Source organism: Ovis aries, chromosome 22, assembly GCF_016772045.2.
Source record: "Ovis aries strain OAR_USU_Benz2616 breed Rambouillet chromosome 22, ARS-UI_Ramb_v3.0, whole genome shotgun sequence".
NCBI lineage: Eukaryota > Metazoa > Chordata > Mammalia > Artiodactyla > Bovidae > Ovis > Ovis aries.
The window spans coordinates 37822265-37847900 of NC_056075.1; the positions used below are offsets into that span (position 1 = coordinate 37822265).

At 40.0% G+C, this 25636-nt stretch overlaps 1 protein-coding gene across 5 annotated transcripts in view; it reads right to left on the bottom strand.

Annotated features, from left to right (window-relative positions):
* RAB11FIP2 (RAB11 family interacting protein 2) overlaps positions 1-24576 on the bottom strand; it is a 43645-nt gene extending 19069 nt beyond the window's left edge. For 3 of the 5 annotated variants that reach the window (XM_042238914.2, XM_027960509.3, XM_027960510.3), the window contains exons 1-4: positions 23340-24576; positions 20925-21068; positions 17340-17782; positions 16167-16632 (exon numbers count right to left, since the gene is read on the bottom strand). In XM_042238914.2, the coding sequence (XP_042094848.1) occupies positions 16167-16632; positions 17340-17782; positions 20925-21068; positions 23340-23692 (1406 nt within the window). In that variant the 5' untranslated portion in view covers positions 23693-24576. Of the gene's footprint in view, positions 1-700; positions 15192-16166; positions 16633-17339; positions 17783-20924; positions 21069-23339 lie in introns of those variants that run through there. The other 2 variants (XM_042238915.2, XM_004020222.6) reach the window with 2 other exon arrangements.
* Between the last annotated feature and the right edge of the window lie 1060 nt (positions 24577-25636).

A 25636-nucleotide genomic window follows, 5' to 3' on the forward strand; every position in this document is an offset into this window, starting at 1 on the left:
TCCCTGAACTCCCTACTCCTTTCTACTACAGGCTGCTTGAAGAAAGGAACAATATCTCAATCTTTTCAGTCCAAACATCTGACACAGTACCTAGGGTATGGCAGATGCTTAACAAACGTATGTTGAATTAATTAACAGCCAGTGCTTAATAAAAATTGAGCTAATAATTGACTGAATAAATAGTTGATCAATAAAGGCTTCGACAGGAAATAATCAAGTCCCCAAAGAGCAGAGGAAATCAATTTTCTCAATAATGAAGATCACTTTGATCTAGACCTGACAGCCTATTACTGGGGGGGGGGGGGACCAGGGCGCAGGGGGTCATCCTTTTTAAGATAGAATTACTCTGATACTTAAAACTGCCAATATGAATTGAAATAAGTTTCAAACTGGTGACTTCTAATAAAATCCATTCCACTAGCCAGTTTACCAACCAGGTCTACCGCTTTGGGTATTTGATCCCAATACAGATTAAATTAAAAATTCTCTGGTAAATCCTGAAAACAATTTACAGAGGTTCAATGTTAAAGGAGTTCAAAGAAATGTTAACAATTCCTTTTATAAAAGCCTTTACAAATGAAGTGCTGGTAGAGAGGTTCCACTAAAAAACAAAACCTTTGGCACATTTCAATTATGTCTATTACACATGCAAACAGGGCTTAAGAGTCAAGGTGCAACTCAATACTGCTTTTTTCCTTGCTTTTGAAGGGGGAGTTGGGGGAAGTGAGTACCAAATCAAATTAATGTTACTAGAGATGAACATACTCCAGTGTCTCTCCCGGGACTGGGCATGCACACTGATACCTGGATGGCAAAACAGAACCTAGCACATAAATGTCCGTGGGGATTAACAGTAATTTACTTATTATTATTCTCACAGGGTATCTTTTATGAAATCTCATAGGCAAGATAATTAAGAAATTGTGGTCAGTGACACCACAGATCATGGACAGCAACCTCAGACCTAGCTGCTTCTCTATCGTGATATGGTAATCACTATGTTACTGACGAAGTTCTAAAACATTGAGGACTGAAGGATATCCGTGAAAGTAAGGTATGTTTCATCAAGAATATTACGTTTGATCAAGTTTAACTTACTGTTTTTTCCTGGTGAAAAAAGAATTAGTTATAAATAAAATGTAGTTAAACTGAATAGCAGAAAACAAAATAAAAAAATAGTCAATCAATTTACAAATTTCCAAACACAAGCCCTATGAATTCCGAGAGTTTGCCATTTCTTTAAAACTAAGCTTCTCAAACTTTCTTCTCGTTAGTACTCTGCCTGATGCATGAGAATAAATCTGACAACAAACATAGAATTGCCTTGACATCTCAAATTTAACTTAAAAATTCAGGTAGATTTTTACATTTTATTCCATACCATAATCATGTTTGTCTTAATACAAAAAAATCTTTTCTCCTTAAGTTTTTAGGAACCTTGTCATTCTGGGAAGTTGTGTTGTGATTATCCTGTTGCTCTGAATAGACTGTGGCCCACTGTCCGGTCATATATTCACTGGAGTTTCTTTGAGGGTATGGGGAACGGGTAGGAAGCAAGTTCTGTTTACTCTGGAAGCCCAATAGTGAAACTGGGCAGGAGTGATGGAACAAGGCACCAGGGCCCTTCACAGGGCCAGACCCAGCACAGGCTCTCTCTGTGATCAAGACCAACCCAGCCTTGATCAGCCTTACCCTCTGACAGGCTGAGGACAATCTAGGCAAAGGTAACTTTTCCATGAAGGAGGGGACAAAAGCAAGTTGGCCCACAGTGCCCCTGGCCAAAAGTACCACAAGCTGGCTGTGCACCTAGGACAAAGCCAAAAACAAAGTGAAAGTATTAGCTGCTCAGTTGCATCTGACTCTTCAACTCTATGGACTGTAGCCCACCAGGATCCTCTGTCTATGGGATCACTTAGGCAAGAGTGGGTTGCCATTTCCTTCTCCAGGGATCAAACCTGGGGTCTCCTGCATTACAGGCAGATTCTTGACCGTCTAAGCCACCAGGAAGCCCAAGTTCTGAAAAGACGGCCTCCAAAGTTCAAGAACATCCTGCAAGAGGTTGTGGCCAGAAAGCACCTGCTTCCTTAAACCATCATCTCTGCAGAGCTTTCATGATGAGGTACGCGAGGCCACCAGACTTCCTGAGGCCCCTCCACAGGGTGACACAAACCCCAGGCTCGGTGTATGCATCCTCCTTGGAAGCAGAGCTGCTAGGGTAACTGGGAGATTTCTGGCTATGCTACACCTTAGGCTGAAAAGCCCAGCCTTAAGGAGTCTTGGCAAGTTAAGAGGTGGCTTTCTAGGATTCTAACATTGTGCAATTTTGCCAGAAAAAAAAAATTATTGTTCCATGTAAAAACACACTTTCTAGCCTCTTCTTCCAAACAAGAACTTTTAAAAGGAAATAACATTTGTAAGACAAGTACCCACTTATTTGGTTAGAAGGGATACCCTACTACCTGTGTGAATTTCCTAAGGCAGAGACCCTTTTCCCAAAGCAGACTCAAACTTTGAGGAGTTTTACATAAGCAGCAGTTATCCTTCTTACTGTGATAGCTTTGAACAATTTAATTTGAACTCAGTCATGTGAGTTTAGAAAAACTCGTCAAGCTTTAAGGTAAAGCCACAGCTTAGATATTTACCCTGCACTGTTATTAGTGTTATGTAATAATTTCTGAATACAGGATTATACACTGCCTTCAAAGTCATAAGTTTTCTACTTAAGTAGGGAATACTTTTACTTAATTTCAATGTGGTATACAGTTTATTTCATCAAAGATTATTACTGAACATACACACTGCAAAGAATTTTTACGTCTATTTCTTTTTACCAAATGTATGTTCTTTATCAGTCAGTGAAAAACATGAGCTCCTAAGTTTTTTTATTTATGATTTATGATTTTTAAAGCTGAGAATATAGTTACTTGTAAATAATTTAACTTATTTAGAGCAATTATTACTGATTCTATAGATGCTTTGTAGTAAGACCATAGCAAGAGCTACCATTTCCAGCTTCACCATGTGGCAAACCTACCTTTAGCACTTTATGGTGCCTTACATCATGTAATTTCTTCCACACCACCAAGGCTGTTATCCCATTTTACAATGAGGCTTAGAAAGGCTAAGTACGGTCAGACACTATTCAACAGACTCAAATCCAGACCCGAGTCCTAAACCTGACTTCTTGATACCTATCCTATACTCGCTTTAGGATATTCTACTATGACTATATTTATACTTTTACATAACACTGAAAAGTCCTCTGGTAGAAGTAGTTAATCAAATATATCTTCTGAATCAAACATGAAGTTATATCTGGTATGATCTCCACTTTTAATTTATTTGGGGAATTTAATTTCTTTGAAAGTGAAAAAATCTACATGAAACAATATACTGTACACTTCAAGTAAACAAAACATGTGATTAACCTGAATACCCCATTCCCACACCAGTCTCCATAACAAAGAGGCTGTTATCCTTAACGCAGAGCTGCTGCAGGGCACTCACTAATTGGCTCCTGGAAGCCTAAAGGAGCAAACACACTTCCTCAGGAACCTACCAGGCCGGGAATGACAGACTGAGACTACGACTCCAACTGGAAAAGCAATGGTAAAATTACTGAGTAGTTAGCAGACAATTAAAGATAAAACAGTATATGGTCACTGTTATCAAACATTCTTTCAAAACGCATCTCGTAATTTTTAAAATAAGCTTCCTTGCTATGTACTAAAAACTACTCTGTCTACTCATTCCCCGAGGTGAAAAATCTCGTTCAATGGTCAAGAACAAAAGTTCAAAGGCCTCTTCCTTGAAGAAGCATTTGTGAATCTCTAGCAAGCTCTTCCTCTCCCTTCTCACAACAAACCATATTCAACACAGTTCACTCGGCCTGGATTACTGGTCAGGGCTTACACGTCCCTCTCCCTAGCTTAGGAGGCTACTTGTAACCTACGAATCTCTTCTTCACTTATCCACCTCCAGCCCCCGTAGAGTTTTACAAATGAGTTTGAAATGACCTTTAAAAATTGGCAATTTGCATTAAGTTTTATTCTGGGTAAACTGACCCATGTAATTGCTATTAAGTAGTATTAGCGTTTTTGTCAGAAAGATATCTAAGCTTAAAATAAATATATAAAATACATAAAACATTTTTATTTGCTGTATATTTAAAGTAGTTACATAACACTGTACTTTAATATTAATATTGATTTGTATACCTTTACATTATAATTATTATCTGTTATATGATGTGTGTGTGCACACTCAGTCCACTAAGTCATGCTGGACTCTCTGCGATCTCATGGACTTGCAATTGTCCAGGCAAGAATACTGCAGCTGGCTGCCATTTCCTCCTCCAGGGGATCTTCCTCACCCAGGATCGAACCCGCATCGCCTGCATCTCCTGCACTGTCAGGCAGATTCTTTTCCACTCAGCCACCTGGGAAGCCTCTGTTACATAATACTGAACTGTATTTAGCATATCCAATCAAAGATAAATAATTTATCTTTAAAATGTAAGTTCAAGGAGACAAATGTCAAATGTCTGAATCCTAATATTCTTAGAAATTAGCTAAATGCATATAAAGAAGATGATTTCCAAATCAAATTAATTGCTTTCTATCAATTCCAAATCAAATTAATTAATTTCTATCACCAGCAGCTATTTAAAACACTCTGGCCACAGGTAACACTACCACCACATGTTAAATATATAGAAACAGCACCTGTATTTAAAAAATTAAAGCTTTATTATTATGAAGGGTAACCACAGGTGATGTGGACACAGTAGTCCAAAAAGAAATGCTCTAAACATCGAAGCAGGAGGCCTACAAAAGTGGTGCCCAAAGAAGGGAAAAGCATAAAAGAAAGAAAAGTTGTTCTCTTAGTGAGAAACTGGCAAAGGGATCCCAAGGGGGCAAGACTGGTAAAGCCAAAGCCACTGGAGAGAAATGCATGTAGTAATAACAGTGTTAAGGTGAACAGACTTCAAATGCATCGAGTCCATAAGCAGTTATAGAAATGTGCATTCCTGAGTTCAAAGAAGCCAAAGTATTTTCCAGGTTTCAAAAACAAACTCTCATGAACTGTTATTAGGTTGATGCTAACTTCCTTGTCTCCAATAACTCAAAATATGTAATTCCTATTCTCTAAAAACAAAATTCTAAAATAAACAGCATCACATTAAAAACACAAAAAATTCAAACCTCTTCATCAAGACTGCAATGCCAAGTTTGATTCAAAGACTAAAGATCTGACATTGCTACCATACAGGTTTTACAGTACTGTGACTCATCAAATTTAAGACATTGGTTAAAGACACATCACTGAAATGATCCTCCTGGTCCTTTCTCCTTTACCAGTTCCAGTTCCCCAACATTCCTCCCCTACACCCACACACACACACACACACACACACAGGCAGAATGGTCAAATCCCATCTATGTTAGTCCAGAAATGTATCTCAGAGATGTCCCCTTCTTTCCATCTTCACTGCCAAGTGACCTTTATCAAACTCTCACCTCAACAATCATGGTAACTTCCTAACTTGTTCTCTTGCTCCAAGGCCTCCTCCCTGCTGCCATTCCTGGCCCCAGGAAATCCCCATGCTACAGAATATCGAAGATATTACTCTGATGGTATCACAACCCAATTTAAAAATCTTTCATAGCACCCCAATGCTGATACAATGTCCAGTCCTTAGCATGGAATTTAGACCTAATTTTTATGTGCCTGTTTTGATGAGCTCTTAGAGCAGGATTTGTATCTTAATAACCTCTGCTATCCTTATATACAGCAAATATGAAAGTGAAAGTGTAGTTGCTCAGTCATGTCCGACTCTTTGCCAACCCCACGGACTGTAGCCCACCAGGCTCCTCCCATATCCCAGGACAAGACATAGTTCTAGCTTATTCATCCAAATATAATGAAAATTGAAAACATCGTTTGATTATGAGATCTGAAATTCGGAAAAAGTCATCCTGATGGACTTGAGCAGACAACACAGAGGAAGCAATGGAATGAATCAGAAGACCTGCAAGGGCTTTCTTCATATTCTTCATCTTTAGAGTATAGCATGTTTCAATAATGTTTCAGGCTTATAGACTGGGGGTTTTCTGAACCAGATCTCAGCTCATACCCCAACAATTTCAAATTTACATAGGAAATAATTAGACCAAGTATCTGAAATTGAGACCATCTAATCTCAGACTTAAAGGTACCCTAAGAGCATGATGGGATGGACCCTTGCGTATTACGTAAAAACTAACCTGATGAAGGACAGTCCTCTCTGCCCTAGATCCTGACTGCTTCAAAGTGGTCAAAGAAAGTGGACTGCCCATTTGGAACAGGCAGTTTTAGTCAACAGCCCTTAGGTGAAAAATAAACAGAATATAGTCTAAATTTAGAGCCTGGGGGGCTACAGTCCATGGGATCGCAAAAAGCCGGACACGAATAAGCGACTACACAGCGCAAAGTACGAATCATAGAAGTTATGTCCTTCCAACGTATTGTTCTCAAAGCTCATTAACGGCAATTAATGAAATTATTAATCTATATGTAACAAGCTTCCTTGCTTGTTGATTTTACAAAGAAATAATTATCTCAAATTCTATCTTAAAGCAAAAAATTTACATATTGATTTATAAAAATTAGTGCATTAAGGTCACTAGAATATAATCTTAATATTTTCCTATCAGAAACTTCAAGACTTACATTCTACATCTTGTATTTGATCATATCATAACAACCTGTTCTCTTTAACTACTGGACTCGCTATGTGTTATCCTGTGTCCAGTGCCTAAGAGCTCGTTAATTACCTAAACTATATCTCCATAGGTCTTGTTAATTACCCGTCTCCTGTCTCAGAGGACCTTGTTAATAACTTGTACAGTCTCTCTAAAGAGGTCCTAACAACACATTAAAATTAAAGATGCTTTTCTTTTAGCACCTGTCAAGTGCTGTAAATTGAGAAATTTTCACATCAGTTTATTAGCCTACAGTAGTTTTTATGGATTTTTTTTTTTTTTTTTTTGGCTTGTTTTCTTTTCTCAACAGATTCTCTGTGTATCTCAATCTCTCAGCTCAAAATAATAATAACTTAGCAAAGTTTGTCCTTTTCTGTCAGGGCTTTTTTTGTTTTCAATTTTGAAGTCTATAAATATCAATTTGCATTAGTAAGTTAGCAAAAGGATAGCATGGTTGGTATCTTCAAATTAACCCATTGGGAGATGTACCAATTAATGAGAGCTATTATAATGAGTATTAGGATGACAAAGGGTAAAAAAGTTTCAAGTCGTATCTGGGGAGTTAAGCATAAAAGTTCTAGTTAGTGTTAAGGGAACTAATCACATCACATATTTCAGGCTCCCAGTCATCCCTTCATTAGTTACATTCTGTAAATCCCTGGGCACTAATGGATTAATGGCTCTAAAAATCATCTCAAAAGTTTTTGTTTTCTGTCTCATAAATGAAGCTACAAATTGTCAGCTGTGTAAAAAAGATTTATAGGCTGCCATGAATAACAGGCAGATTATCTTTAACATTAGACAAATATGGACAAAGAGTAAACACTGCTATTAAAATAAACCTTATGTGGGGTGAGGTTTATTAAACCAAAGACTGTGCTTTAAATTTAAATAGGAAAAAAAATGTAAGGAAAATTATAAAAATGATGGCTTTAAAACTATGAATAAGGTCTTTTCTTTACAATGATTTGTTTACTATAACTTTGAAAAATAAATACATAAGTCTATTTTTTAATGGGCATATTATACAACTTCATAATAATCATTACATGCTCAAAAGCCTGTGGTGATTTTTGCTGTGAAAATTAGAAACATATTTAAATATGTACTCTAGGTAACTTTTTTTTTTTTTTTTGCAGCTTCTAAGAAAGGCGTGTTATAATCATCAAAGATACTGGAAAAGACCCTGATGCTGGGAAAGACTGAAGGGGAAGGGGACAACAGAGGATGAGATGGGTGGATGGCATCATCGACTCAATGGACATAAATTTGAGTAAACTCCAGGAGTCGGTGATGGACAAGGAGGCCTGGCGTGCTGCAGTCCATGGGGTCGTAAAGAGCTGGACACAACTGAGAGACTGAACTGAACTGATACTATTATGCAAAATTGTAAAGTTCGTATGATAAATATGAGATCTTGATCTCAGACATTATGCACTGCCCTAAAAAATAACTGGCTTAAGCTCAGAGCTAAGAAGTGGACAGATTCTTCCACAGCAAATACTGCAAAGGCAAACACAGGCACACACACAAGGATACTAGGAATGGTATTATACAATACACCATTAAGTTGTCATAGCACAACTAAGAGTCTGTTTACATGGTTTTCACAACTACAGTAAGGCAGAAAATAATGAAGGGAAAGCAGGTTCTTTGTGCAGGTCTTAAAGAGGATATTCCCAAAACAAAATTCTCTGGTAAAAATATCTCCCATAAGGTCTTGCTCGTCAACGAGCTGCCTCTAACCTCAAACAGCACTAGCTCATCCTACAGAGTAGGCTTATGTTCTTGACTATATATATTTTTAATTTCAGAATAAGACATACACTACAAATTTTTTCCTTGTATGAATGACTTCCCTTAACCAGGAGGAATTCTTCAGTCCTTAACTGGAACCTCAGAAGAATACACATCACAAATCGAGGTTCTCTTCAATTTCTTACAGGTAGTGTACAAACACAAGCATGTTTTTTAAATGTTGTTCATCACAACTGATGCCTAGGTGTCACCTGAATCCTAAAAATCAATCCATCCACAGATGCCATAAATACTCAACAGTCAGACCTTTCTGCTTGCTCTTCAATGCCTACTACAATTAGTTGTTTCTTAGCCATTCAACCAAATATATACTCCTCTCCACATCCCTGTTTCAGTCAAGCTGATCTCCTCACTGATCCCTCTACTTACTTAGGGCCCTGCAGACAAAGCTAACATGACTAAACTGTCTCTTCAACTATGAGTTTACCAGCACAACTCCTGATTCCTGTTCATATGTATTTACTGAACTTTTATGAAATAGACGATGTAATTCAGATCAACAATTTTTAAGCCTGAGAATCAGCAGGAAGTCTTTTTTTCTAACACTGACTTTTATTTCTGGGCTTACCCACTGAAGATTCTAATTTAGCCTTGCAGTAGGACTCAACTAAGATTTAAGCAGAACAAAACAAAAAAACCCCAGGTGCTCCTGACAGTCAGCACTGAGGACGAGCAGTGATCTCGGTGCTGCGCGAATGTGCTCAGTCGTGTCTGACTCTCTGTGACCCCACGGACTGTTGCCCACGGGCTTCTCCGTCCCTGGGGTTTGACAGGCAAGAATACTGGAGTGGGTTACCATTTCCTTCTCCAGGGCATCTTCCCGATCCAGGGATCTAACCTGCCTCTCCTGCACTGGCAGGCGGATTCTTGACCACTGAGCCATCTGGAAAGCCCCTGGGTGCTGCAGGCACCCCCAAAAGAAGATACAGCACAACTGTTCAGTAGTTTACACAGGTTAGTCGGGAAAACTAAAACCGAGACAGAATAAACAGTGTTCGGCAATTACATTCTATATCAGAATTCCACAGAAGGGAACACTATGTTATCAGTCAAGATAGGATTAAACAGTTTTCAACATCAAGGATAGTCTGAGGACACTCAGAGACGAGTGAAGAGTGCATTCCACAGCTGAGCCAAGGAACGGAACTGGCAGGCTTAGAGACCTCAGGGTAGAGAGGTGCAATAAGGAAATGAACCCACCTGGAACAGAAAGGTGAAGTACAGTAAAAGAAAAGCTCAATAGTTAAGAAAAGCCTAAAACACAGTAATCCTTGACTATCAGAAACAGAAGTTTGGATCTGGTGTTGCAAACCAGTGACGTTGAAAGTGTTTTGAATTAGGCTTCCTTAAACAGAACGAGTGGAGATGGAAATGGCAACCCACTCCAGTGTTCTTGCCTGGAGAATCCCAGGGACGGGGGAGCCTGGTGGGCTGCCGTCTATGGGGTCGCACAGAGCCGGACACGACTGAAGCGACTTAGTAGTAGTAGTAGTAGTAAACAGAAGCAGCATTATGACCTAAATTCTAAATAATGATGCTACATGCTATAATACATAAATGCAAACATCACAGTAATTTAATATTCTGAAAATTTATTATTCACAACAAGGTTCAGTAGTTGTTGTTGTTTATGAAGTGGCCTTCCACATGCATTCAGGGACCCTATCTATGGCTCTCCACAGACCTCCATCTAGTTAGTACAGGTTCAGCAGATTATCTGTGTAAAGGGTCAAGTAATAAATATTTTTGACTTTGTGGGTCATACAGTTTCTGTCATAACTACTCAACTCTACTATTACAGCACAAAAGCATCCATAAACAAATGGGCAAGTTGCAGTCCAATAAGACCTTATTTCCAAAAAACAGGCAGCAAGCCAGATTTAGCTCACAAGCCTAGTCTGCCAACCTTCTGTCCAGGGTATGGTGGAAGCAAGGAATATGGAGGGCTGTATAGGAGGTTTTCATGCACTAGCCCTAAAACTGGTGTACAATCACCCCCTGGTATCTGTAGGGTATTGGTTCTAAGACTCCAGACTACTCCACTCTCTAGATGTTCAAGCCTCTTATATAAAAATGCCTAGTATTTGCATGTAACCTACACACATCCTTCCTGTATAGTTTAAATGATCTCTAGATTACTTATAACACTCAACACAATGTTAAGTGCTATGTGAATAGCTGTAAATACTGTGTAAATGGCTGCCAGCAAGCAGCAAGTTCAAGTTTTACTTTCTGGAACTTTCTAGAATTTTTTCCCCCAAATATTTTTGACCCGAGATTGCTCGATTCCATGGATGCAAACCCAGGGATATGGAGGACAGACCATTCTTCTTTTCCAGAACTTGGTCACCTGTCCCCACCTAAGAGAACAGTCTAGCTGTGACTCTCTCCTTTAAACAAACAAACAAAAAAGCAAATCTGCTTTGGTGAACATATCTATTTCCACTTTCCAGAGGGAAAACAGCCCAGTGTTGAAGAATTAGTCATGAACAAATTATTGAAAATGGTATAACACACACTCAGGAATATTGGTTTTTGTAAAGTTAAATACTGCTGATGTAAAAATACCACTTTTTTGAAAAAAAAAAAAAAATTATTTAACTGTAGGGTTAATCACCTAACATTAGCCAATACTGATGCTGCTAAACCACCTGTGACTTGTAATTAAAAACAGGAGCAGCAGCAATTTTAAAACACAAACACCACCAATAGTTAACTGATAAAACATTCTTCTGGAAACGATAAGAATTCCAGCTACACTTTCACATACACGTCTAGCAGGACTTCTACAGCACATCAAGTGTTAGACTGTTATCCAGACTTCCTAGAGCTGGCATCCAGGACACACACACCACTGTGCACTCAAGCCCAGTACTCTTCTCCGGGTCTGCAGCTAAGCCATGTTTCTTAACTGGCTGCACTCAGGCTAGGCCATGACTGAACACTGCCCAATGGAACACCAGCGGAACAAGTAATGGGCACCACTGCCAGGCCAGGCACATGAAGACATCCACGTGATCCTCCACTCTTTTTCTCTGCTGCACAGCCTTGGGGGACGCACATTAAACAGCAGTATTACAAAGGAAGGAGCCTGGTTCCCGAGCAACCGTGTGGAGCCAAGAAACAGGATGGAACAAAGCACTCACGTGTCACGATAAGGAGGGATAAACTTTTACTGGAACAAGCCAATGAGATCTAAGGTTGTTTATTGCAGCTGGTAATCTATCCTAACTATTATAATACAGAATTCTTAACAAACTTCAGAAATGTGCCAGTCAGAATATGAATATTACATTTTAATAGTCCTTTAAGACTCATTTGGATTTCTAATCATCTCTTGTTGTTGTTGTCTGATTCTTTTGCATCCCGTGGACTGCAGCCCACCAGGCTGCTACGTCCATGGGATTTCCCAAGCAAGAATACTGGAGTGGAATCATGTTTAGTTGTAAATAAACATACACACATATCCATTTATGGATCTGTTGCTGGCCTATCAGAAAGACCTTCACAGGCCACACTGAGCTGGAAGCAGGGGGCTAAGGGGATGAGGGGATGATACTAGTATTTTAGGAAATCCATCTGCTATACCATATTCATTTATTCAAAACCTGCTTTCCAATACCTGCTACCTACTATTACGCTGGAGATTAAGGGTTAAAAGATGAATGAAAAGGAGGCTCTGTCATCATGTTGTTCATGGAGTTGAGAGGGGCAGAGCGGTCGGAATAGTGAACAGGGGGATGCCCACAGGAAGGCAGGCCTAGGGAAGACCAGGCTGCAGCATAAGAACAGTTACTTCTGTTCAGAGAAGTGGGTGTAGGTAAGAGGAAAGAGACTGAGAATTAGCAATTCCGGGGAAAGGGATTTCAAAGAGCCCTACTCTTTGTTCAAGTAACCCAACAAAGCTAGCTCACTTCCTCTCTCAGTTTTACCTACGACTATGGAATCTATTCCAAGAACAGAAGCAAAATGCAGTAACTTTTGTGATTACCAGCTGATTTCTTCAGCTCGACTTTACTTACAAACACATAAAAACTCTAACTTTCAAGAAAGTGTTCCTTAGTACAATTTTTTTGGCATAAGGAAAATTCTCCAGTTGTGATCACACACATTATCCAGCCAGAGGGTAACAATATGGTTCCCACGTATCTGAGATCACAGGGAACCAGTTTACTCAAAGAACAAAATTCAGTTCCACACCTATGTATTTCAATCTTCACTTTGTTCGGCTTTCTCACAGACATCGGTCACAGGCATCCCGAAGACTCTGTAAAGAGATCTATTTAGCGTTACTGGGAAAAAAATAATTCACAGCATGTGTCGTAGTGATGCGAGTCTATAGTTTCAAAAGTGCATTTGGTTTAGATGTTAAGGTAAGAAATCGAAAATGTCCCATATAACTGAGGAATGCTACTGGAAGGAAAAATATGAACAGACCAAACTATCTTAACTATATCCTTTCTGACTCCACTTGAGACAAAGTTGCTTTCCAAAAATTAGAACTGCACTATCTTCCTAGATCTATTTATAGTCAATCCTTCTATTAATTTACCTCTAAAAGACGCTTGCTCCTTGGAAGAGAAGCTATGACAAACCTAGACAGTGTATTAAAAAGAGACATCACTTTGCTGACAAAGGTCAGTACAGTCAAAACTGATTTTTCCAGTAGTCATGTACAATGTGACAGCTGGTCCATAAAGATGGCTGAGTGCTGAAGAATTGATGCTTTTGAATTATGGTGCTGGAGAAGAGTCTTTAGAGTCCCTTGAACTGCAAGGAGATCAAACCAGTCCATCCTAAAGGAAATCAGTCCTGAATATTCATTGGAAGGACTGATGCTGAAGCTGAAGCTCCAATACTTTGGCCACCTGATGCAAAGAGCTGACTCATTGGAAAAGACCCTGATACTGAGAAAGACTGAAGCAAAAGAAGGGGGCGGCAGAGGGTGAGATGATTAGATAGCATCACTGACCCAAAGGACATGAATTTGAGGAAGCTACAGGAGTTAGCAGAGGACAGAGGAACGTGGTGTCCATGGGGTCACAAAGAATTGGACATGACTTAGTGACGAAACAACAACAAACCCCTTTAGGCAAATGTTTTCCATTTACCACAAAGATGGTTTGTGACATAAAAAGAGTAACTTCGAAGGAATCTACACGTTTTTGTCTTCATAGTTGGCATCTTATGAGTATCAAGAAGAGAAAATTTTTAAATGAAAAAAACCTATTGTTTTTTCACTACTTGCAATCATTTTATACATGTATCATCTTGCTGTTGTTCAGTCACCAGTTGTGTCTGACTCTTGCAATCCCATGCACTGCGGCGTAACAGGCTTCCCTGTCCTTAACTATTTCTCAAGAGTTGGTCCATTGAGTCGGTGATGCCATTCAACCATCTCAACCTCTACTGTCCCTTCTCCTCCTGCCCTCCGTCTTTCCCAGCATCTGAGTCTTTTCCAATGAGACAGCTCTTCACATCAGGTGGCCAAAGTATTGGAGCTTCAGCATCAGTCCTTCCAATGAATATTCAGGGTTGATTTCCTTTAGGATTACAACTCTAATTTTGATAGATACCGCATTAATACTGAAGTAACCCAAAACAAAGCAAAACGCCACACTCACTTTTAAAACATTGATTTTTAAGTTCATGTAAATAGGCAAGTATAAGGCAATTAAAAATTTGAGGACACCTATTTTTCCACATTCTGCCATAATTTAAAAATCATTTTCCTACCATGTCCCATTGTTTTCACTTTTATTTGACTCTAAAATTATGTAAATTACCCAGTCTCTAAGTTATCTCAGATAGTTCTTGGCAATAACTTTGTCCAAAAAAAGTTCAGCTGAGGGAGAAAAAAGCAACTGCATTTCTATCTACCTCTGTAGTTTCTAACGCAATATGGGAAGTACAGCATGCAAAATAAAAAACTGAAATGTTTGAGAACAGCGTATCAAAACCACGGACTTCTCAATAAAATATTAATACCATATGATAAAAACATATTTCTTTGAAGTATAGTCGATAAAGAAAACTGAACAATACTTTCCAAAGCTACAGTGAATACCCATTTATTTTGATAAAAGAAGACGAAAGAAATACTAACTTTCCCTGGAAAACTCTAAATGCATGTTTTAAGAGATCAGAAGACAGGCAGGAGATCACAAGCCTAAAAGGGCGATTATTAGCACTATTTTCTGTTTATAGTGGGACAAAACAAAGCAACATTCTTGAACAAAATATGACACGGCACTATATAAAACGTAACAGCAACCACTGTTTATGGGTTCCCTATTTGGGGCCCGGCTTTATGCCACGTACTTTATCATTTATCGTCCCCCAATCCTACTGAGAACGTCTCATTTTCCTTATTTCAAAGACAGAGATGTGGAAGTTGAGAGAGGTCACAGAGCCACTGAGGTTTCTCACTGGAGTCTGACCACCACATGTTCTTGCCTCAGGAACGACTATGGTTTACGGCAAACAGTCTACCATGCTCCTCCATGATAGCTGCACAAGATTCCAATAGATCCACCTTATTTTTTGCTTGAGGTTTCCTTAATCAGCTATTCCACCATTCACTTCTGCAAAATGCATCATCTTACTTAGGCCATACAGTTCCAATCTGTACTAAGGAATTAGAAAAGTACTATTAACATAACTGAAAACTCAAGGATTTTGACAGTCTAAACCTTATCATGATAGATTATTTCTATAAGTCATCATTACAGATACTCTGTGATGTATTTATAGTACCCCCAAGGTTCACTGGATTCCAATAAACATTACTCCAAATAGCCATTTAATAAGGATGTATGTGCATGCTAAGTCGCTTCAGTCATGTTCAACTCTTCATGACCCTACTGGCAGTAGCCTGCCAGGCTCCGCTGTTCACAGAATTTTCCAGGCAAAAAAGCTCTGAGTGGGCTGCCACGCCCTCCTCCAGGGTATCTTCCAGACCCAGGGACTGAACCCACATCTCTTCAGTCTCCTGCACTGGCAGGAGCATCCTTTACCACACCCTTGCCCCTGGGAAGCCCTTAATAAGGACAGTCATCACCTACAAAGAAACCACGGGCTTCCAAGGATACAGAAACATAACAGACTTCAAGTCCATGGGGTCACAAACAGTTAGACAAGATTGAGCAACTAACGTTTTCACAAAAACCATTAATACTTAACTTAAGCCAGTATTTCTTAAAGAATAGTCCATAGGCTGCTACTGGTTCACAACCAATCAATGAAAAATAACATCTAGAAACCCAACTCATCACTTAAGATTTCTGGCTTGAATTAGCACCCACTGGTGATTCCCTCTCACCACACCTCATCAAAAGCTACGTAGTGTTCTCCATAAGTTTCTGAGAGTTTCTGGCCAGCGTTAAGTAGAAAGAAATATAATGCGGTGGGGATTAAGAATCTTTTATCCTTCTAAGATAAAAAGTTCAGTTCCAAAGATGTACACACCGCCTGGCTCCAAAATTAATTATGAAAACAAGATTAGCATTTTTCTCAAATAAAGTGAAAGGAATTTAAAAAGGGTATTTGATACTTTCAAGTAGAATATTTTCCAGAATAGCACAACTTCCCCACATTTAAGCTTACCTTGAAGATGGCATAATATTTGAAGCCCTGAATTTTGTTGTAAACGGATTAGTTGACTCATAATCAAAATAGTCCTGCCGATGTTCACTAAACGCATTAGGTGATTTCAAGTCACAAGGGCTATCGGCTCCCCCGTTGTTAAGTTTATCAGATCGTCTGTCTTTTTTTCCAGTCACTCTTTCAAAGAGGCTGACTTTCTCCCTTTTTTCTCTCTTGTTTTCTTTTCTTACTTCAATTGATTTTGAAAATAAATTCACGCTGCTGTCCCATGATTCACTGCTTTCTTCAAATGGATTTTTCTTCCTTGGCAGTGTTGCAAATTTTTGGGGTAATGAAGCAGTCACATTTGTAAATAGGTCATTTTGTCTTCCGAAAGACGATTCACCTTCATCCACACTGCTGTCAGGCTGGTTCATTTTAGAAGTATCAAAGCTTAATGTTCTTCTGTGTGGAGATTTGAGACTTCCTGCAAACAATTTTGTAGTTAGTACATAATCAGTGACACATTATATCACACTATTTGACACATCCTGTGTGCATACTACTGGTTTTAGAATGAGAGCAATTAGCTATTTAAAGATATTAACCTTTTAAAATAAGCAAGGAAAACAATCTTAAAATGCTAAGGTACAGCAGTATGTAGGCTAATAACAATTAGTATATTGCTGGACTATTAGTAACTTACTCAGCTCAGAATGAAACAATCACATAAACAAATTATAATGTCAAAACTAAAGGTTCTGCTCAGCATTATAGTGCTATAGAAATTCTCACTGTTTTTTCATCAGTAGTATTAAGTTTACTTTCTTACTTCTGAACAATTAGATTCTTTTTTAGGAAAATTCTGATGAAATGGAATATTCATTTATGTTTCAGGCTTCTGAGACAGGAGAAATGACAGTTAAAAAAAAAAAAAAAAAAAAAAAACCAGGCCATGAAAAGAGACCAAGGCTCATCTAATTCTATAAATACAGTATTGAATTCAGACCAGCTCTGTCTTTAAACTTACCAATTTTCAGTATAGTAGGTACTCAATAAATATCTGATGACTAATTTAGGAAATGCTAGCAAGAAACCTCAATTTGTTACTAATTTTAGAAGTCAAACTTTAAAAATTAGGAAGGTAGTTCAGATCACACAGGATCAACCAGAAAGAACGCATACATCACTTACCACTTTCCGGAACTGCTCCAAAGGAATCTATCTGGCGGCCAAGAAGATGCGTTTGAGCAACGGTGCCAGACTTCAGCTTCTCCGAGCATATGTGGGCCCCAGTTAAATCAGACATTGAATGTGCTGAAGAGAGTCGCTGAGGACCCAAAAGGAAAGGCTTTTTTGGTTTAGATTTCATCTGTATTTCACTACTTGAAAATTCAGTATGGGCATCAGGCATGTGAGAACTTGGAATGATTGCAGAAGATGTATCAGAAAAGGTCCCATCATTTTTTCTACCTTTCATCTTATCTTTTAATTTTGCAAAAGGAGATCTTGTTTTGTCCTTCATTGATAAGTCAAACATACTTGCTGTCATATTGTTCCTCATAAATTGAATATTGACCTTTATCTCACCCCTGTTTTTGGCTCTTTTTCCTTGTTTGGATTCTAATCTAAACCACCTTAAAGAGAAGGAAAAACTGGGTTGTAATATGTAATGAAGAGAGGATTATCGAGCTCTGTTGTACACAAATTGCTTTTTAGGTAAAGTTACTCTACATCAAGGCAGTCCAAGCACTGAAGGAGAAACTGTCGCCAGAGTGTTTCTGGTTTTATTCATGGCTTCATTTAAAAAAACAGGGAGGTCTCTGCCATGTATCACATGCAGAAGGAACCAGTCTTTTTTGCAAAGCTATTTAGACAACTTTTTCTTTCATGATTTGAAAATCACACATCAAAATTTCTTACCAATAATAGCTATTATGTTTCCTTCTAGTCCAAATGTGGCTCATGGCTGAAGAATATTTTTTAGCATTAAGACACTGAGGTAGAGACCCTGAAATAATTCATCAATACATACTATTTTTGAGCACCATAAAATAATAAATAACAATCAAATTTTAATAAAATAATATTCAGCCTCTGAGCCAAAATAGTTCTGTAAAAGCTATTAAAAGAATTTTGTTAACATGGGAGACTACTCCATACAGTTTGCTCATCATGAAAATTGCTTACAATGTAAATTGCGTGCGTGTGCACTAAGTCACTTCTGTCGTGTCTGACTCTGCCACGCCATGGACTGTTGCCCGACAGGCTCCTCTGTCCACGGAATTCTCCAGGCAAGAATACTGGAGTGGCTTGCCATGCCCTCCTCCAGAGGATCTTCCCCACTCAGGGATCGAATCTGTGTTTCCTGCAGCTTCTACATGGCAGGTGGATTCTTTACTGCTGAGCCAATGGGGAAGCCCAAAGTGTAATTTAGATTTATATAAAATGGGTCAAAGCCTCTTCCTGAATAAAATATGCAAAATAAGTAAAATGCAAGAAGTGACAAATGGTAATAAATCTTGTAAAGCATTTTTAAAGAAAAAAAGAAAGTTTAAGTGCTTCCTCTGTTTCAATAACTTGCTACTGTGACTATGCCAAATAAAACTTATTTTAACTGGACCCAAAAGTTATGCTTTTAGTCACTTGAGTGAATTACACTGCCCATTTTCAAATGATGTGTAAAATGCAAAATTTATTTTGGTTTATTTACAGTATTTTTATCCATGAAAACTTCTCCAGTTGTTGGTGTCATAAACGGTCATTCTACAGGGCAAACAGCCAAAAAAACTACAAACTCCAGCAGAGATAAGAGTCCCTACAATGTTTTCACATTACTTAAACAATGAAGAATAATATCCATTTCTGCAGACAGGTCATTATTTAAATACAACTCTGCATGTGTTAAATTTTCTTAAATAACTCAGATCTAATTTTACAGAAGACACCAGAAGAAGCTACATTTACTATCAAGTGAGACACTATAGTTTCAAAGATCTTTCCAGGCAAAAGAAAACTGGCACATAATATGTGTGTGTGTGTGTGTGTGTGTGTGAGTGTGTGTGTGTGTGTGTGTGTGTGTGTGTGCGCGCGTGTATATACCAGCTACATCTTAGAAAGTAACATGCAAGTGAAATATTTTCAATTTAATCAGTTAAGGTCTAGCTGCATCAAAACAAGCAACTTTTAAAAAACAGAAAGTCTTATAACAGAAAGCCTTAACCTGAGACCCTAAATAGAGAAAACCCTTTATCTGAGGCAAATGGTAAAATGTGAAGACTCAGAGACTAGAAATAAAAAGTGACAGCAATAAACTCTGTGGAATAGAGAACCTTCAACAACACAAAGCTGAACACTCACAAAGCCTGAAAGCAAAGCAAGGTTATATACCCAATTATTAACTCACAGTTTTGGAAAACAGAGCATTTTCAGAGGCGGGGCGGTGGGGGGTGGGTCACGAATCCTTCTGATGGATGACCCATAAGAGATGCTCTGCTAATATTGCAGGTTATTCAGAAAATAGGAGAGTCCACTTTGCAAGAAAATGTGCCCCCTCCCCAAACAAAACAGAACCAAACACCACCACCAAGTATGTCAGATCTGTGTATGTAACAAAGCATAACAAATCTGAGGGGAAAAAAAATCAATAACAGAATTTTAGTCCAAAAATCCTTATTTCACAAAAGAGGAAACTCAGGCACAGAGGCTAAGTAGCTTCTTAATGTCAGACTGGAGTCAACAAGGAAAACAGACTAAAGCTGACCAGTAACAGCTGCATGAAAATAGTAGTTCTTTTGTATTTAATGAACCACATATATGTTAATAAGGTTAAACGCATACCAGGTTGTACATCACAGGACACTGTATTTAATCAGGAGACTCAATCACAAGGGCAACATAGGTTTTGTCTTGCCGGAGTGTAAGCTTCTTGAAGGCAATTTTCCTTGCACTAAATAAATGTTTACTGAATTTTCACTTCTAGAGTGACATATTTCATATTCTTAAAACGACAACACTACAACTCTGTGTATGTCTGTGTGTATGTTGCACCATTTTGTTCTCTGGTTAAGAAAAGCTGAAGATTTAGGTAAGCTTCAATGGATAAAAGCAAGTCAGTGTTTGAATATAAACTCTAACTACAGTGTTTTCCATCCTTCTTGACCAAAAAAAGTAAAACACAGACAAAAAAAAAACCCCAAGACCCAACAGCAAAGAACTTTAACAAACATACCAACTTAAAATATAGGCATGACAAATAACTCTAGCTGCTTTGTTTGGAAAGTGATATAACAGGGAAGTCTTAATGAGACCTTCAAGAATCATTCCAGAGATAGCACTTGTTTTCCCTGGCTTCTAAAAAGATAAAAGGAAGACACAGCATTTGAGGTTTAGTGGATTAATGCTGATTTTATTTTTTCACCTCTGGAGTGCTCGATTTAAACTGTATATGGCCTCTGTTCAATTTTTGAGTGGGCACACATCCATGTTCAAAAACCACCACACATGTGGGAACTATTCCCAAGCAATTGGTGCTGTGTGGTCAGAAATGGGACAAGATTGGCAGGAAGGGTGCCAGAGGCCAGGACGCAGGTGCACCACACAGCCGCACACACAAGTCCTAAAACCTGCATATGTTTGAGTCATACCTAACTTAGGGGCTCGGATGGTTATTACTGTTCATGAGCATTAAAAACAAACAAACAAAAAATCAACATCGCCCACTTCTGCTGTTAAAAAAAAAAAATCAATCGATACAACATAATAGCATAAACAATTTACCATTCTATTATTAAGTACTGTACTGTTTTCTTAAATCTTGTGCCCGAACCAGCCCAGATGCCCATTAAAACGGGAGATACGGAAAAGTTCTCTTTCCAGGTCCCACTCATCAAAGTGTTCTGGCTCAGGCCCTTTATCCCTCTCCTTGAAAGAAGGAAAAAAGCTTTTAATTTCAAGGTATAAAAATAAATCAAATGATACTTTTAGCCACCACACTTCTTTGCTTATCATGGAAGACAAGCTGTAAATACTTGTCTTTAGTGTCAAGAGCAGAAAGTGTCACACCCAGCAGTTCCATGGGACTTCCAAATCAGCTGGTCGCCTTCATCACCCATACCCATTTTCTAAAAAGCACTTGGGAATCTGCTGACAAGGCTCAGCAATGTGCAGAATATTAAATATCTTTCTTGCAATACACCGGTAGCTCAAGTCTGTCTCTTACTGGGCCGTATGTATAGTTGTGCTGCAGAAGGAAGCTATTAACTATATTAAAAACTAGAAATATTACAAATAAAGAGATCTCATCAAATATGTGGTCTCCATTTATCCACAAAGAAAATATTAGGGATTTAATAACCTGAAAATCACTTTGAATGCAACAACATCACAAGCGCTGTTGATAACATTTAAACGCATTTTCCTCCCCAAAAGTCCTAATCCGTTCTTTTTTAGTAGCCAATAGAGAATTTCTGTAGGGAGACAACGATATTAGAGTATTGCTTACAGCCAAATTTATTGTAACTGTGATGCTGCCAAAGATAAGGAGTAAAACAAGAAGAAACTTTAAAAGTGTATTCCATCTTCAGAATCCCTGGGTTCACAGTCGGGCCTACTTTCATTTGGAACATTTATATTTCAGAGAAGGCCTGCAGTATATCATTCATTAACGTTAAAAGTACTGTAAATGCAGTATCAAATTTGAAGATGCAATAAACTTAAAAAGTTTACATTCAAAACACTTCTAAATATTATTTAGTAAGGTCATCCAAAATTGGCAATTTGCAATAAATTAGTCAGGGATTATCCATTTTTCAGTTTAAATTTGATGAAGAACTCCTCAGAGGTAACTGAATGCTACTTCATAGGTATCAACCAGTATTATTAAAATCACTGATATATATTCAACTTTACACTTTATTTAAACCATTTTCTCTCCTTCTAAAATATTTTCATCTCTTCAGTTTCCTCTGGCATTCCTAGTATTACTTATCTCTCTACCCTTTACCTTACATATATTAAACCTTTAGGTCCTTAGGTAAAGACCTGATTAAAAAACATTTTCTCAATGAAAGTAAAAATTTCAATCAAGATAAGTCTGCAGGAAGGTAGGTATAGAAAAAACATGACATGGTTGTTTTAAAATATAAGAAAATAACATGATCTTCAAGAAAGTTTTTAAAAGCATAAATAAATATCAGTTATAACAGCAAAGCTATTTTTGAAATGTGACATCCCCTTATAAATTCAACCTATATTTTTCTACCATTAATTCCATCCACTTCAAACATTCTTTCAGACTAGAGTAATTATAAGTTTAAGAAAGGGGTATCACTCTCTCAGAAAACATACTATTTTTCAATTTAAGCAATAATATCCTAGTTTTAACTTATATTATGGTTTTTTTAAGTTAGAATATATCTAACCCAAGTTTGGAAGTCATATTAAAAAGTCCATGTTTTTACTGAATATGTCATTTCATCACAAGAATTTAATCAGTTTCCAATCTGATAGCATTTAATACAGTCTAAACACACTGGCTTTGCAGAACTAACTTTGAAGTAACTATGTTCAAGAATGAGGATGTCTATACATACTTTTAAAACTTTTTTCTTTTAATATCTTTAAACTCCACCACGATGTACTGACCCTGAAATCTGAGCTAAAATAAAAGCCAACTCTGTTTACAATGCTGAAATAAAATATTGAGTTCTAAATTGGGTAATTCACCACTTGACAGCTTCAGAGTTCAACTACAAAATAAATTTAAATATATATATATATATATAGAAAAGGGCATATTGGCAGATTTACTTTTCTGATGTTCCATTTTCTGAAAATTGTAATGTTTAAAAATTGTAATAATTTAAATTGATCAACAACACTGCGGCCCAGTCCTCTTATAAGTAGTGAAACAATGTTAATTTACTTAAAATCCTGCGCAAAATATTCAATTATTGAAGAGGTTCACCTCAAACGAGAGTAATGGATCATTAAAGACTTCACCTAAAAAAAAAAAATGTGTCTTAACAGGGGCTATTTTTACTTCAGATTTATGCAAATATGGTGCTTAAAACTGGGTCATATTTCAGTCCAAAAACCAATGCCCCAAGTAGACAAATAATTTCCAAGAACAGAAAATCCATTCAGATAATAGCTAAGCTCCCCCCCCAATTCAAAATAAATTACATAACTTACTCTGTTTTCCTTCTTTGTTTGTCCTCAAAGATGTCATTGAGATTGATGGCCACCTGCCCTAAAAACTTATCCAGACCCACCAGGGACCTGTGCATAACTATGAGGAAAAGGATGTATTTCTCTGGATTCCCCTGCATTAGCAGCCCAGGTAGCTCAAAAGAGGCCTCTTCCTTCCAGACTGGCTCAAGGGTTTTCTCAGCTACAGAGGTGGAGTACTTTTCCTTTCCCAGCTGAATTATAGTGTATGTGTCATTGGTGCCACTTTTGCCTTTTGGCTTAAGATCTTTGGCTTGGAGCACGGTGACCTGCACATGGGTCGGAAACCACTTTTGGGCTTGCTCGGAGAGCATCATTCTGTCCTTTTTCTCTGCACCGAGTTCACCAGCGCAGGAAGAGCCCCTCCCGCAGGGAGAGCCTGATGCCTTGATCACTGCATCCTAAGGGCACTTAACGGAGGCAGGCAAACTCACAGCTGCCCGACTCCCTCTAGGGCTGAGGTCCAAACGCCTGGCTGGGGCAGCCCGGGGGCACGGCTGTTCTGCGGTGCTGGTGGTGGGAAGGGGTCCCCTTTCCTCTGGAGAAGCACAGGGGCCCAGCATCACCTGGCCGCGCCGTCCAGGCCTCGCGTCCGCACCTCCACGCTCCGCCGCCCCCCCGCCTCGCCCCGGGACGGGCCCTCGGCAGCGGCGGGCGGCTCCCGGGCCTGCCGGGCACCGGAGGCCCGGCGGCCAAGGCCCCGGCGGAGGGCGGCGGAGGAAAGGAGTGCGCCCCCACGCCCTAATTCTCAGCCCCCGGCCTCCCGCCGGCCTCCTCGCAACCGGGCCGCCGGCCTCCCGCCTCCTCCGCGCCTCCCGCTCGCCCTGCGCGAGTCCGCGCGGGCCCAGCCGGGCTCCTCCTCCCGACCCCGGTAATACGAACCGCCGCCGGCTCGCGCGGCCTCGCTCCCTCTAGCAAACCTCTCCCTCCTCCTCCCCCGCGCCTCGGCTCCTCCTCTCGTGCGGGCGTGGGGGCGGGGGCCGATCGCCCGGGGCGGGGTGTGGTGGGGGGGCGGGAGTGGAGTGAGACCTGGGGAGGGGGGCCCCGGCTGCCTCGGCGCGAGAGGACCGCGGGGCGGCGGGCGGCGGGCTGCAGGGCGGTGGGCGCGCGGCTCGACCTCGCCGGGCCGGCGGCTCCTAGCACCGAGCGGGCGGCGCCGGCACTTCCGGGTTCGCCTTCTCCATGTCGGTCTCGAGAATGCGACGGGGCGGGGCCGGGCGGGGCCGGGCGGGGCCCCGGGGTCAAGGGTCAGCACCGCCCCGGTTGCCTTGGTGACTGGGGGCGTGCCTCGCGGGAGCCCGGGAGAGCTCGGCACCGGTATATTGAGTGTTCGTCCTGCTGGTTCGCGCCAGCTTGGGGCTTGGCATTGCGCTGGGTGCTGGGGACGTGGGAACCTGCAGGAGCTGGCAGTTGCGGGGCGGGGAGGCTGGGGGGGTGAGGGGTGGTTGGCGGGCCTCCGGGAGACCAATCCGAGAGGAGGCAGCCAAGGCCCGGAGTCTGCCCGGTCTTGGGAGAGACCCATTTTCGATCTTTGGAAGCCGTCTTTGCTGTACCCTGGATGCCCAGTATCTGGCACCGAGCGGGCATCGGATGAATGATGGTGAAATGAATCAGTCACCTTCATAGGCCGAAAACATACTTTTTCTCCCCCCCCCCCCCTCCCCTTATCCACTTTTGTGTTTTTGAAGAGAGAAGGCTGTTGATTGGAATGACATCCCCAACTCAAATGACGGTAGAGGCAAGCAGATAAAAGATTCCAAAGTAACACGGGGGTTAATTAATTATATCCTGGGAGGCACTGGGCTGGAGTCCGGAGACCTGGTTCTAGTACCGTGTCTACCAACATCAGACTGTATCACCCTGGTCAGGTGATTTCCGCTGCCTGAACCTTGGTTTCTTCACAAGCAAAACGTCTCCATCATCCCTGAGACTGTGGACTCAACGTCCAAGAACCTCCTGGGCACTCAGTCTGGTAGTCTAACTTCAGAAGCCAAACCCAGAGGTGATTCTCGTATTCAACGAAGTCAGCTAAGAAAAGCAAACAACCTCCTTCACCAAGGGGGGATGACAAGTTCCTTACCTGCCCTGAGGGCAAGGCCTGATGGACACCAGTACAGTGTTAAGAGGGAAAAAAAAAGGAGATGTGCTAATACTGCATTTTTTCCAAAACCATTCTGACCTAGCAGGAGAAGGGCAGGTAATGACTGATGAGTCAGGAGCCTTGTTTGATGTCCTGACTGCCAGAAATTTCTTGTCCAGAG